The sequence below is a fragment of the Mugil cephalus genome, chromosome 22, assembly GCF_022458985.1.
Source record: "Mugil cephalus isolate CIBA_MC_2020 chromosome 22, CIBA_Mcephalus_1.1, whole genome shotgun sequence".
Lineage (NCBI taxonomy): Eukaryota > Metazoa > Chordata > Actinopteri > Mugiliformes > Mugilidae > Mugil > Mugil cephalus.
The window spans coordinates 19,971,227-19,985,144 of record NC_061791.1 but is presented as its reverse complement, the minus strand read 5'-3'; the positions used below and the strand labels follow the sequence as shown (position 1 = coordinate 19,985,144).

Below are 13,918 nucleotides of genomic sequence, written 5' to 3'. Positions count from 1 at the left end.
TGTTGGGGATGACTGCTGCCATTAAGCAGTGTCATTGCTGGTCTGGTGTAGGCGAGAGGTACCTATCTAAGTAACATCCACCCACGCAAATGCCAGGTCCAACAGTTCCTCAGTAGAACATTACATTGTCACAAAAGAGACAGACAGACAGAGAGACAGAGAGAAAGAAAGAAAGATCGATCGATCTGTGGTTTTAATGTCGTGGCTGATCAGTGGATTTATGAACCAGAGACAGAAAATGCATATCTTAGTCTTATGTACGAATAAAATCAGTGAATAAGAAAAATGTATGGTAAACATCTGATATTTGATTTAACTCTGCTAGCTTGGTCTAGCTAGTAAGCTAGTTCATGTTTTAAGCACCGGCACTGTTTCAAAAATACCAATATGGTATCAGTATCAGACAAAACCTTAACAATGTTCATCCCTATTCATTACACCACCATAAGAAAGAGACCGGACAAAAATGGCCTGCATGACAGAGTTCCGAGATGAAAACCATTGGTGAGCGAAAAAGAACATAAAGACTTGTCTCAGTTCAGCCGAAAACATCTTGACCTTTGGGAAAATACTCTGTGGACTGACAAGACAAAAGTTGAACTTTCTGGAACGTGTATTAACATCTGACTTAAATGTTAGCAACCTCTGCAATGTGGCAAAGATTAGTGAGCCAAAATTACTCCACATCGCTGTAAGACTCATTGCAAGTTATTGGAAAACACTTGATTGCAGGGTGATTGATTAAGGGTGGCCCAACCAGGGACTATGATTAGGGGGCCACAGGGGGCATGTAGGTTTGGATTAACAATAAAAACCTTCATTTAAAAACAGCATTTTGTGTTTATTTGTGTTACTTTTTACATTTAAATGTGCTTGATGATTTGGAACACTTAAGTGTGCTAAAAAAATAAAATCAGAAAGGGGGCTTTCCTGGTCCTAGGCGAAGGGTCAAATAAAGAACGGTTCAAAAGACCCTAAATGCAGAAGAAAAACACAGTCCATGTATCCAGCCCGAAGGGTTACCAATCTGGGGTTGGAGGAGCAGGAAGGGTCCAGAGCTGTGTGGATCGGGCAGCAATAGTATTGTTGCTGGGGGTCATCTCCATCCCTTTATAACCATAGTGTACCCATTTTCTTCCAGCTACTTCCAGCAGGATAATGCTCCATGTCACAAAGCTCATATCATCTCAAACTGATTTCTTGAACATGACCAACAGTGCATTTACATACAGCTTAATCAAGCTATGCCTGAAATTCGACTTTCTGACTACAGTCCTTGTCCCAGTTTCATGGGAGAGAATTGAATAACATAACCATGCTAATATGGCCTGCTTTCTGGTTGACCTATTACGTCATATACTAAACAAGAGTCGTTCATGTGGCAGACCAACATTTAAAAAAAAAAGAGTACTTTTTTTTTTTAATCTTGTACGTAATGTACACGCTACTTCTGGTGCAGAGAAGATACACGCTATCGCTCAGACGGTTCTTCTACCGGCTCTGTTTACCTTCTTCTTTCTTGGAAGTTTTTATTCCGGGATCACACGCCAGCACAGCGGTTGTGGAGAATGCGCACATGCACTATCCTGTTAGTTGTCCGATTAAGTGTATACATGCCGGAGAAAACTGAATTACAATTGCATTAGCTGGGCGTCTTAATCGGATAAAGAGAACTCCGATTTTAGTCAGAGTAATGTAATTAAAGGAAAGAATACACGTGCATGTAAACGTACTGAATGACATCACTGTACTACAGCAATACAATAATAACTGTAATAGGGCAGGGCGGTTGGGTAGTGAGGAGCTCCGAGGCTCTAAGTTGTACCACGACAAAAAATGGCAATTAAACCGAAAATTTTTACCGCTGAACCAACATGGAGAAGAAAATGAGCATTGTGAGTAAAAAAAAAAAAAAAAAAGATAAATGAAAGAAAGACAGAGAGAAGAACAACAACGTGACTGCTAACCTCTAGCTTATTTGAGTTAGCTTAAATCAGCATGGCCACAAAAAGAGGAGCTAGAGATAAGGACAGAGCTTCTTTAATTGATCAATATAATCGCAACTTTGTTCACACCGTTACCGTTAACATCAACAAAGAGTCCGGACCTAAAAAACAAAGATCCTTGGAAATAGTTACTGGAGGCACTTTAAATGAAGACATCCTGAAAGCGGTGGTGGAATTAACAAACCGCTTCATCACTCTTGAGCAAAAGCTGTCCAGCAACACCGATGCTATTACCGTAGTGTGTGACCAGCTGAAAGGTGTGGAAATCCAGGTTCAAAAGAACGAGAAGCAAGTGAAAGAGTTATCGGATCAAGTCTCCAGACTGCAGCAGAGAAGTGATGATGCCGAGTCGGCGCTGGAACCTAAGGCTGTACGGGATGAAGGAGACACCTGCAGAAAACATCAGGGTCGACATCATGAAGCTTTTTGAAGCGCTCACACGAGTGGAAAAGGAGAAAATCAGCTTTCTTGTCGACACGGTGCACAGGGTAGGAGCGCCCCGTGACGACACAAAACGCCCCATCATGATCCAATTCATGATGAGAAACTTCAGGAATAAAATCTGGAAAGTCTTCCGTGAAAATCTGATCTTGAAAGAAAAGGGAGGATTCAACACATGCTGACAGGATGGAAAGAAGCCGGCTGTGGCCTCTTGTGGAAGCAGCCAGAAAGCAAGGGAAACGTGCTGGTTTCCGACGTCCCAATGCTTACATCGAAGGAAAAAAGATGACTCGTTAAAATCACTCATTACAAAAGCTCTTATCAAGTGTGACACAGCGGTACAAAACAGGCCTAGCAGTAAATGTTAAATGGTTTAAAATCCACTATTAAGAGAAACGGTACTTATAGTTGAAGTTCATGGTTTTTAAGTATCTACTTTATTGTTTGTTCTCTGATATAGTGTAAAGTTCATTTGTTTTTCTGACATTAGATATATATTTTGTTAAATATAGAATGTTTTAATTTTAAGGCACTGAATTTGTGTTCTATTAATGTAAGGGGCTTACGCGAAAAGAAAGGCAGTATTTTTATTTTGCAGAAGTTGCAATACTGATTGTTTTCTAACAAGAAATTCATTCAGATATTGATGATGAAAAATTGTAGAAATCACAATGGGGGGATGCAATCTATTTTTCTCATGGCTCAAATCACTCAGCTGGAGTTGCAATATTGTTAAACAGATTTAATGGTGATATTCTGGAGTCCACTGTTTCAAATGAAGGCCGGTGGATTATTTTAGTTTTGAAAGTAGACAACTTCCTGTTTATTATCTGCAATGTTTATGAACCAAACAGAACTACTCAAGCAAAAGAAAATGTTTTTTGAACTTTCTTTAAAGCTGGACATCTTAAAGGGGAAGTACAAAGATTCTACTATCTACTAACAGGGTTATCGAGCTTCAAACCTACCTCACTCATAAGTGATCATTTTCTACTGACAGATGTGTGGAGATTTATGAAACCCACTGTCACAGACTATACATGGTCTAACTCCATCAGGAGTTTATGGTCAAGGATTGACTTTTAGTTAATGTCATCACAGAGTTTACAGTTTCTTTCAGATATCTCACATTCTCATGCTCCTTTGTCTGAAACTGAGGGGTTCTAAAGAAAAATCAAACATTAGAGGTTATTGGAAATTGAACAATGATATATTAGATGATAAAAAATTAATGAGGGTGTAAATTTATATATAATTTAGATATATTTAATAGAAAAGAAATGGATTCAGTTCAAAAATGGAAATTCTTTAAATTTAAGTTTTAAGTTTAAGTTTTTGGGATATAATCAAAGATCACCTTTTATTAATGTATAATGAATGTATAAACAAACAAGACATGACAGCAACCATGAAGCAAGGCTTGATGACCTTGATTCCTAAGCCAGGAAAAGATCCTTTAATAATAGAAAACTGGAGACCTGGTTTCACTTTTAAATACAGATTATAAAATCTTAGCTTAAGTTTACGCTAAAAAATAATTTAGAAGAGATAATAAGTGAAAACCAAAATGGCTTCATGGCAAAACGTCATATTAGTGCTAATATCGGATTAATATTGGATCTAATTGACTATTCTGATTATGTAATTCTGAAGCATTAATGGTCTTCCCTGACTTCTACAAGGCATTTGATTCAATTGAACACTCCTTCATTATACAAACCCTTTGAACACCCCCCTTTGAATAACAAAGTCCCTCTTCACCTCAGCACTTGGAAGCATAAAGGAATAACCCACCTCCATCACCTCTTCCAGGGGAACTTACTTATGAATCACACAGATTTATTTGATACGTTTGAAATAAGAAATGGAAACTTCCTCCAATACCTACAGGTGACCAAGACAATCAAAAAGAAAATCCCAGTGCTCCAGAACTGCATACAGCCACCACAATTTGTCACCAACATTAAAAAACTCACACCGAAAAAGAAGAAAACCCTGTCTTTAATATATAAGCGGCTATCAACCACACATTTAATACATGTACCAATATCAAAATGGGAAGACGATCTTTCCCTGTCTACAGACTTTGATTTCTGGTCTCAGATCTGCCAAAATATATTTAAAATGACAAAAACAGCTGATCAGCTGATCCAGTTTAAAGTACTCCACAGATCACACACAACTCAATACAAGATGTATAGAATGGGCTTCTCCCAATCCAACAAATGTACGCAATGCACCCAAAACTATTCAGATTCTTATTTCCACGCTCTCTGGCTCTGTTCTCCGGTACAGCACTTCTGGTCACTTGTAACACAGAAACTCGCCTTAATTTTGGACTGCAGAATCCCATTAACCCCTAACTTGTGCCTCATTGGTGACCTGGAAACAATCAGTCTTCCTCACCATCTATCACAATCTGTCCTTGTAGCTCTCACCATCGCCAAGAAAACAATCCTTATGAACTAGAAGAACAAACAGTCACTAAACATTTCCCAGTGGTTGAACCTTCTTTCCGATTATATATCATTGGAGAAAATATCTGCTACTCGAAAAAATCAGTTGACTCTGCCAAAAAATGGTCTGTATTCTGCGACTCCCTCAACCTTAATTTACATCTTGACTTTGCCTGCTAGCTTTTGCCACTTCTGTTCCACTTACTGTAATGCTATAATAATATTTCTCTTACAGTGATGACTGTCGTTATGGAAAAGATTTTATTGCCCTCTTCATCCAGGTTCACTAAGGAGGATCCCCGGACCACAACACCTTGAGCAAGCATTAGGGGTGCCCTACTCCTTCTCACCCCTGGGTTGACTTCCGGCCCTGAGCGGTTTACCCGGCTGGCCTCCCTCTCCCCCACGTGGGGTGGCACTGGAGACTTGCCTGGGGTTCCCTGTGGCTTCGGCGCTTGCTCACTTTCCTGGGGTCGTGGTGTATCGGTGACCGACTCTCCCTGGATCTCCTGGTGGGCCTTGGCGGTCTGGGCTGGCGGGCTCCCTGTCCCCTCCTCTCCCTCCCCTCTGCGGCGCCCTCCGCCCGGCTCCTCCTCCGGCCCCTCCTTCCTTCCGCCAGTGGCTGGGTCCTCGCTGGCCGTGGGGGGCCTTCCTGGGGTCCGGGGGGCCCCGGCAGTCGGGGCCACGCCCGGCGCCTTGGGGTCGGAGCCTGAGGGTGTGGGGGGCTGCGTGAATACCACCCTCGGCGTGTCCAGTCGCTCTGTCGCGCTGGGGCTGGGGGAGCTGCGGGGGGTGGGGTCTCCGTCCGCCTTGGGGGCACCCCTGCCACCCCGGGGGGTGGATGGGGGGGTAGGTGATGCCATTGCTCGGCTGGTCGGTGTTGGTTCTTCGGGGTTTCCTGGGGGTCTGTCGCATCCTGGTTGCTGTGCTGGGCTGGGGGCGGGGTCTGGTCAGGGGACTTCCTGAGTCCTGGGGGCCCTCGCCCCGTCTGTGGGTCCCATGGGCTGCGGTTGCGCCTTGGCCGTGCTGCTGGGGACTTGGCCCTCACTTGCCTGCCTCCTAAATTGCACTCACCTCACACTCCACCATACACTATGTCGCCCATTACAACCAAGGCTAGGTACACCACACACACCCATCCCAAGTTTTTAATGCACCTCACCTTAGGGGTCCACCCAGGATCGGTCAGGGTCAGGGCAGGCTGCAGGACAGTAGTGTGCTGCAGTCCTCTGACCCACCTGACCCTCCTGTTTGCCCCCTGTCTTAATGCACCACACCAGGGTCACAGGGTCACGGTGTAGGGCTTGCTTCCTCATCAGGGACTGAGGAAGCACAGTAATAGGGACACTGTCACTTTTCATTATCCCTTGGCACGGCTTGGGGGGCCTGGTCCTCCGCTAGCAGGGGCATCTTGGGCTGGCGGTCTGTGGCCCCACGGCGGTTGGTAGGGGTACCTACCTGGGTTCTCTGGTGTCCTCTTGGCCTGGCTTTGTCTCCCGGTGCTGCGTGGCGACGGGTTCGTGGCGGCTCCCTTGGGTACCCCGTTGTTCCGGTATTGACTGGTTCGGGTGGTGGCTTGGTGTTTCCCCTCTCCCTTCCATGGGGGGCTGGGGTCTCTCCCTGGCGGGTGGGGGTTCCCTCTTCCTGTGGTCTCCCTGGCCTGGGTGCGCCAGGGGCATGGGGCTGGCACCTTGGCCCCTCTGCTCGGATGGCCCGTCCCTGGTTGGGCGCTGGGCCGGTGCCCGTCTGCGGGGGCTTTGCTGGGCTCCTGGGGGAGTCCTCTCGGCTGGAGGGGTGTCCATGGCTGCCCTGCGGGCGGGGGGTGGGGTCTTTGGGGGGGATGTTGGCGGCGGTGGGTGGACGGGCTGCGGTGGCTGGGGGGTGTGGGGGGTATAGGGGGGTATAGGGGGGTATAGGGGGCTGCTCTGGCCTGCACCGACTTGTGCTCGCTTGGTCGGTCTGGGGGTGTTGGTCGTCGCCACACTGGGGTGGAGGTTCTCGGGCGCTGGGGCTTCTGACCTGACTCTAGGCCCTGGTAATGGTCTCACTCATATTTAGGGAATGCCCACATGCATGTGTGTTGTCACCTGCCAGCCCGTGCTGGATCACATCAAGAAAAATTGATGAGTCCCGGCTATTAAGGGCTGGATTATTGTTTTCACTCTATCACTACGTGCCCTATGGCAGACTTCTCTCCTTCCATTGGGACACCCTTACCCCCCTGGACTCTCATCTCTCCAGAGATGACTGTATCCAGTCATACTTGAGTGAGGTGACTTGGGAAGCACAGAACCCTACACTCCACTAGTTCCTACTAGCACCACATGCATCTCCTCCACTGTCCATCCTTCTACATCTTTTCTGTCCTTTGTTCTCCCCCTCTATTCACTGAGGTGTAGCACTGCCCTCCCTGCCACACAAGGTCACTACACTCAATAAAGATCAACAGGACAGTTCTCAGGGAAGGCTGGTGATGGTCACACTCACGCACTGAAGTAATAAAGCTTTCAGCTGCAAGAATATAACTGCATCAACCTCATATAATGTTGACACCCTGTGGTGTTCAACTATGCAGACAAATGCAGACAAATGAGAAAAAAAAAAAAAAAAAAAAAAAAAGGAAAAAATAGACACCACCATCTTAAGAAAGAAATCCTCAGTTTAGAGACAGCAGAAGGAGGTTTGGAGATTTTGAATTTTTTTCATTTAAATTCCACCCTTAAAGTTAAATGACTTAAAAAATGTTTGGAGCAACGAGAGTCACTATGGAATTTTATTCCACACAATATATTTTAAAAAGTAGGAGGCTTAAATTTTTTATTGAGCTGCAACTACACGGTCTCTAAATTGCCTCTGAAACTCTCAAGGTTTTATTAGCAAGCTTTACTCTCTTGGAAATTATTTTATGCTCACAACTTTTCTCCACACAAGGAACTGCTTTGGAACAATGGTCATATTACAATTAAAAACAAAAGCATATACAAAGAGAGCTGGATTGACACAATATTTGTGACAGCCTTATTTGATGATAATGGTGGTCTTTACAGTTTTGAAGACTTTCTGAAAGTTAAAACCTTTCCAGTCAAATACAGAAAGTTTGTTTTTATTACAAGCGCGATTCCCACTGGTATGATTGAAGTTAAAAGCACTTTGAGTAGGTAGAAAAGCGCTATATAAGAGCAAGACCATTTAACATCTTAAGGTTGACAGAATTGACATAATGAACAGAAAAAGTACAAACAAACATCTAAGGAAAGTACTACAAAGTCGTAATAAGATTTCACCCAGAGTAAAGTTTGTTGGTATAAACTGGCGCAAGACCTGGTTGTGTCCTTTTCAGTTTTGTCTTTTAAATAAGGTGTGGGACATTCATTTTAAAATTTTGCATAATATTTACCCTTGTAACAAATATATTTCCAGGTTTGCAGATGTGGATGAAATGTGTACTTTCCAGTGATTGGCAGGTATTTATTTTTTCTTCTTTTAAGAAATCTTACCAAGTGTGATTATCTTACTGCACTGACAGATTATTTCACTTAATTGTAGTCTATATCTGCACAAACCAAGTACTTATTTCTTATATTAATTTTTGCAGTGTAAAGACCATTTATTTTGTTCATTTATTTATTCTAGGGAGACAATGCAATGCTCGCATTTATTCTAGGGAAGCAAACGCATTGGCTCCTATATTACTCTCCACCGCGTTTATTCTAGGGAGGCAATGCAACTCATTGGCTTTGAAGTGATATGGACATGATATCAAAACATGCATCTCGATTGGGACAGGTGTGCTATGACTTTTCTAAGGGGAATAAACCACAAAAAAATGAGGGATTTGTCCCATTAAAATGAAGGGAGAAGCCAGAAAAAAGTGTGAACATTTCTAAATCGCCTCACTTGTTTTGCTAAAAGATGCCATGCTTTAGATTAGAAAAAAAAGATTACGAGACACGACAAGTGTGTTACAAGTGTTACACAAAACGGCGTTTTGATACCTCTACGGTTTGGTTGCGGTCTACATTTTGGTGAAAAATCTCATTTTACATGAGTGTGTATTGTTTCACAATAAACTCCCACGCTGGTGTGACGAGTTCTCTGTTTTTAACAACAACAAAAAAAAAAGGTGTTCAAAGTTCTCTGGTGGCCACATTTTTTGAGGTACAGAGATAAAAACTACATAAAAACGTAGGAATTTTTGTTAGCCTGTGAACATCCCTGTGCCAAAAATGGCAGTTCCAAAGCACCTCAACAACTACAGGCCAGTAGTGTTGACCCCTGCCATAGTGAAATGCCTTGAGAAATTAGTTTCACATAAAATCCAGCCTTCTAGCCTCTTTCGACTCCCACCAGTTCACATATTGACCAAACAGGTCCACCGAGGATGCCATCGTCATAGCAACACACGCTGCGCACACCTGGAGCACTGCAGAACCTATGTGAGGATTCTCTTTGTGGATTACAGCTACACATACAATTGTCACAACATCCTCACAAAAAAGCTGTTCCACCTGGGTTTCTCCACTCCCATCTGAACCTGGATTGGAGACTTCCTTACCAACAGCTCTGAGGTAGTCAGACAGGGGCCCCACCTCTCCACCACCATTAGACTCTGGAGCACCGCAAGGTTGTGTTCTCAGCCCTTTACTCTGTTCCCTCTATACCTATGACTGTACTTCAGCTCACCCAACATATCATCATTACATTTTCTGATGACACAGGGGTAATTGGTCTCATTACAGAGGGTGAATAAATGAAACATATTAAAGGGAGACTGACAACGTGGTGTCAAAAACAAAACCTTGAACTGAACACTACTGAGACCAAGAAGCTGATCCTCGACTTCAGAAGGAAGAGGCAGACGGAACCTCCTCCACTTGTTAAAAATGGGGTCCATGTGGAAACAGTCCACACTTTTAGATTCTTCAGAGTACTCATTTCTGATGAACTGTCATGGTTTTATCACCACTACTATCAAAATCTCAGCAGTGGCCGCACTTCCTGAAGCTGCTAAAGAGGAATAACTTGACGGAGAAGGTGCTGGTAGCCTTCTATCACACTGCTATAGAAAGCATTCTTCTTACATATTGCATCACAGCGTGGTATTCCAGCTGTACTGGGAAAAGAGAAAAAGGCACTGAAGCGATTAACACACTCCACAGAAAAGACCGGTTGTCCCTTTCCCCTCACTGGAGAGCATTTTTTTTTACACAAGTTGTTTGCACTTTACTCACTCTGCCAGCACTTTACTGACCTATCTATCTATCTATCTATCTATCTATCTATCTATCTATCTATGTCGCTGTAGGTTAATTAAAGCTAAAAAGCTATCTTAATTTCTTACTGGCGAGGTCAACACTGACATATTACTTGACTTACCCATACGTATCTGGATACTCGCTGTAGCCACGTTGGTACCGTAGTTAAAGTCATCTTCAATTGAAGATCTGGGGTATTTTTCACTGCTCATCGTGTTACTGTGACGTTTCCTCACCTAGACAAAGAAAGATGAATGAGCTCTTGTTTATTCATATGTATATATATATATATATATATATATATATATATATATATATATATATATATATATACATACATACATATATATATACACACACACACACACGTACGTTTGTTTTTTGTTTTTTTGTTTTTTTGTTTTTTTTTACCGCATTTGGTATTCGTGTTGTTGCATTGCTGCCACCGTCTGGAATTAGGTGCATCAGACAAAACTTCTAAATGTCCTTAACAATACAATTGTCACGAGAAACACTTATTTTCGTCTTTGCACTCTTTCACTTGAAATCTGTTTTCTTTCCGCGTTTGTTTTGTTTGCCCTAATCTTAGCATCCCTACATCTTACTTAAACTCATTTGCCTTGTCACTTTGTCATGCTAACCATGAATAGTACTATCCTATACACGGGCCTAAAAATTCTCAATTTCTTTTTTTAAACCCCTAGGTAACAGTGATCCCCTCCGCCGCCCAATTAGTAACAGTGAATCCGACGTTCACTAAATAGTTACCCTACTACCCAACCTGTAGTTATTACAGAATCTTTTGCTCCGTACCGTGGTGCCGTGGTACCGTGGTATCAATAAACAGCGATTCTTCTTCTTCCTCTTCCTGCTTCTGCTTTTTCTTCTTCTTCTGAAACATTTAGTAGTCTTGACGTTACTTGGGGTATTACTGCCCTCCACAGGATAAACGTCCACATTACGGAACACGGTTTTCTGTCCGTGACCTCAATCTTAAAAGAAGGTAGGCCTTGCAGCAAGACAAAGAACACAAGCACGCCAGTCATTCTAGAAGAATGGTTAAACAAGAAGTCCTGACCTTAATCCAATACAAATGTTGTTGCAGGGTTTACTAAGAATTCTGCACCCCCCCCCCCGAATAAACTGAACTGAATATACACTCACAGGCCACTTTATTAGGTACACCTTGCTAGTAAAAGACTGGAACAAAAGACTTAATTCTTTGTGGCATACTTTGAACAAAGTTCAAACATTCCTCAGAGATTTTGGTCCATATTGACATGATAGCATCACACAGTTGCTGCAGATTTGTCAGCTGCACATCTGTGACGCAAATCTCTTGTTCCACCACATCCCAAAGGTGCTCTAATGCCTTGAGATCTGGTGACTGTGGAAGCCATTGGAGTACAGTAAAGAAACCAGTTTGAGATGATATGAGCTTTGTGACATGGTGCATTATCCTGCTGGAAGTAGCCGTCAGAAGATGGGTACACTGTGTCAGGTATGTAGGTTTTAAGGGGAGGACCCAGATGCAGGATGGCAAATGATGAGGCAGGGGATCGGGGGAAAAGGGTATTTAATAACAAACTGAAAACCAACATAAGGTAACAAAAGGCGCTGCAGTCAGGGCACGTAAATCCAAGAAAAGCAAAACTAGAACATGAATATAGCTCAAGGACAAAAACCACAGGACCATGGGAACAAAAGCATGGCATGAAAGTAACACAACGACGTGATATGGATTAAAGGGAAGGCACGACTACAAATACACACAGGGGCAGAGGGATGACGAGACACAGGTGAGACAAATCAGGGCAATCACACAGGGAGAAACCAATGAGTAATCAAGGACACGTGAGGAAACACATCAGGAAATAAAGAAACTTAACCAAATAAAACAGGAAACTCAAAACATGACACAGACATAATCATGACAGAAACACAAGGAGACACGACAGACAGGAAACAAAGAAACTTAAAAAAATAAAATAAAACAGGAAACTTGAAACACAATACAGACATAATCATGACACACTGTGGTCATAAAGGGATAGAGATAGTCAGCAACAATACTAAGGTTAGGCTGTGGCATTTAAATGCATTTTAGATTCTCAGTTTGTACAAAGGGGCCCAAACTGTGCCAAGAAAATATCCCCCACACCATTACACCATCACCAGCCTGAACCGTTGATACAAGGCAGGATGGATCCATGCTTTCATATTGTTTATGCCAAATTCTGACCCTGCGAACCGAATGTGGCAGCTGAAATCAAGATTCGTCAGACCAGGACACATTTTTTCAAGGTTCTGTGTCTGTCTTTTATTTTGTGATCATGTTTTGGAGTTTCCTGTTTTATTTTTTCATGTTTCTTAGTTTCCTGTCTGTCTAGCCTTCTTGTGGTTTTTGTCTGTCTGTGTCATGTTGTGTTTTCTGTTTTATTTTGTTAAGTTTTGGCTCTCATGTCTGTGTCCTTGTGTGTCCCTTGATTGTTAATTGGTTTTTGCCCCTTGTCATTGCCCTGATCTGTCTCACCTGTGTCTTGTCATCCCTGAGCCCTCTTGTGTATTTATAGCCCTGCTTTGTTGTTTATAGCACTTTTTGTTTGTTTTTGTTTAATCATTAAATACTTTTTGTTCGAACCCCCGTGCCTCATCTTTGGTCCTGCATTTGGGTCATCACCTCAACTTACACACCCTTGACAGTATTGTTCTGTTTATGATAATAAGCCTTCCTCCAGGGCCTGTAATGATGTTGTTATGAGAAAACGAGATGTTTTTATGTATTAAAATGGCTACATATCTTTGTCTAGAGTTAAAAAGGTTAATCAACACAACAAAATATACCCACACAAAGGACATCAGAATATCAGGGTAACCCAGTTTAGTAAGCATAGAACTACCATAGGTCCATTTTTTTTATGCAACTAGTATTTAATTTAAAATCCCTTGGGATAAATAAAGTATCCCCACCAATCCAGTCTTTACACCACCCCCAGACAGCCAATCCACAACTCACCATTGACCTCTTCCTGCCTGTAGTATAGTAGAGCATCTTGCGATATCTATGTGAAGTGATTAGAGGACGGGAATCAGTTAAAATAAAATAAAGCAGTTCAATTAAAATTCAAGACTGCTTATTTATTGGGCTCTACAACATATTGCAGACAAGGATGGGATAAAACTGAATCTTTGGAGAATAGAGGCAATTAGTAATGAATTAAGACCTGAGACTCATTTCTTGGCACTTGTGAATTTCTGATGAAATTCATACAAAATTATGCCAACATCTCAGAACCACTCACAAGATTTACTCGGAAAGGTAAGAAATGTGAGTGGGCAACAGAGACGGAAAACTCATTTGAGGCTATGAAAACAGTACTAGAGAGTAAAACATGCTCAGCTTATTATAAGATTGGCGCATGTAGTCATAAGTGACACAAGTTCAATAGGACTTGGAACCGTCTTAGTACAGGAACAGGCAGACGGTTAGAATAAACCAGTAGCATATGTAAGGCATTCACTGACTCCTAAGGCACTATTCATTTCAGAACCTTCTTGTGGGGGGCAAGTTTAAACTTCAAACTGATCACAAACCAGAGAAGGCCACGCTAGAATCACCTAGAATTCAATTAAGACTAAGACTGCAACCATATGACAATAAAATAGAAAACTGTTTAGCTCAAAAAGTTCAGCCTGCCAAAGACGACGATTCTTGATGGTCAATGATCTGGTTGATGGACAATTTGTATGATTTCTAATA

General features: G+C 42.5%; 1 protein-coding gene across 4 annotated transcripts in view; it reads right to left on the bottom strand.

Moving 5' to 3' along the window:
* Window positions 1-11,099, bottom strand: part of tmbim4 (transmembrane BAX inhibitor motif containing 4) — a 37,397-nt gene extending 26,298 nt beyond the window's left edge. Inside the window, exons 1-2 of one of the 4 annotated variants that reach the window (XM_047575414.1) lie at window positions 10,972-11,099; window positions 10,280-10,394 (exon numbers count right to left, since the gene is read on the bottom strand). In XM_047575414.1, coding sequence (XP_047431370.1) covers window positions 10,280-10,370 — 91 coding nt within the window. In that variant the 5' untranslated portion in view covers window positions 10,371-10,394; window positions 10,972-11,099. Of the gene's footprint in view, window positions 1-10,279; window positions 10,395-10,569; window positions 10,876-10,971 lie in introns of those variants that run through there. The other 3 variants (XM_047575415.1, XM_047575416.1, XM_047575413.1) reach the window with 3 other exon arrangements.
* Window positions 11,100-13,918: the final 2,819 nt, after the last annotated feature.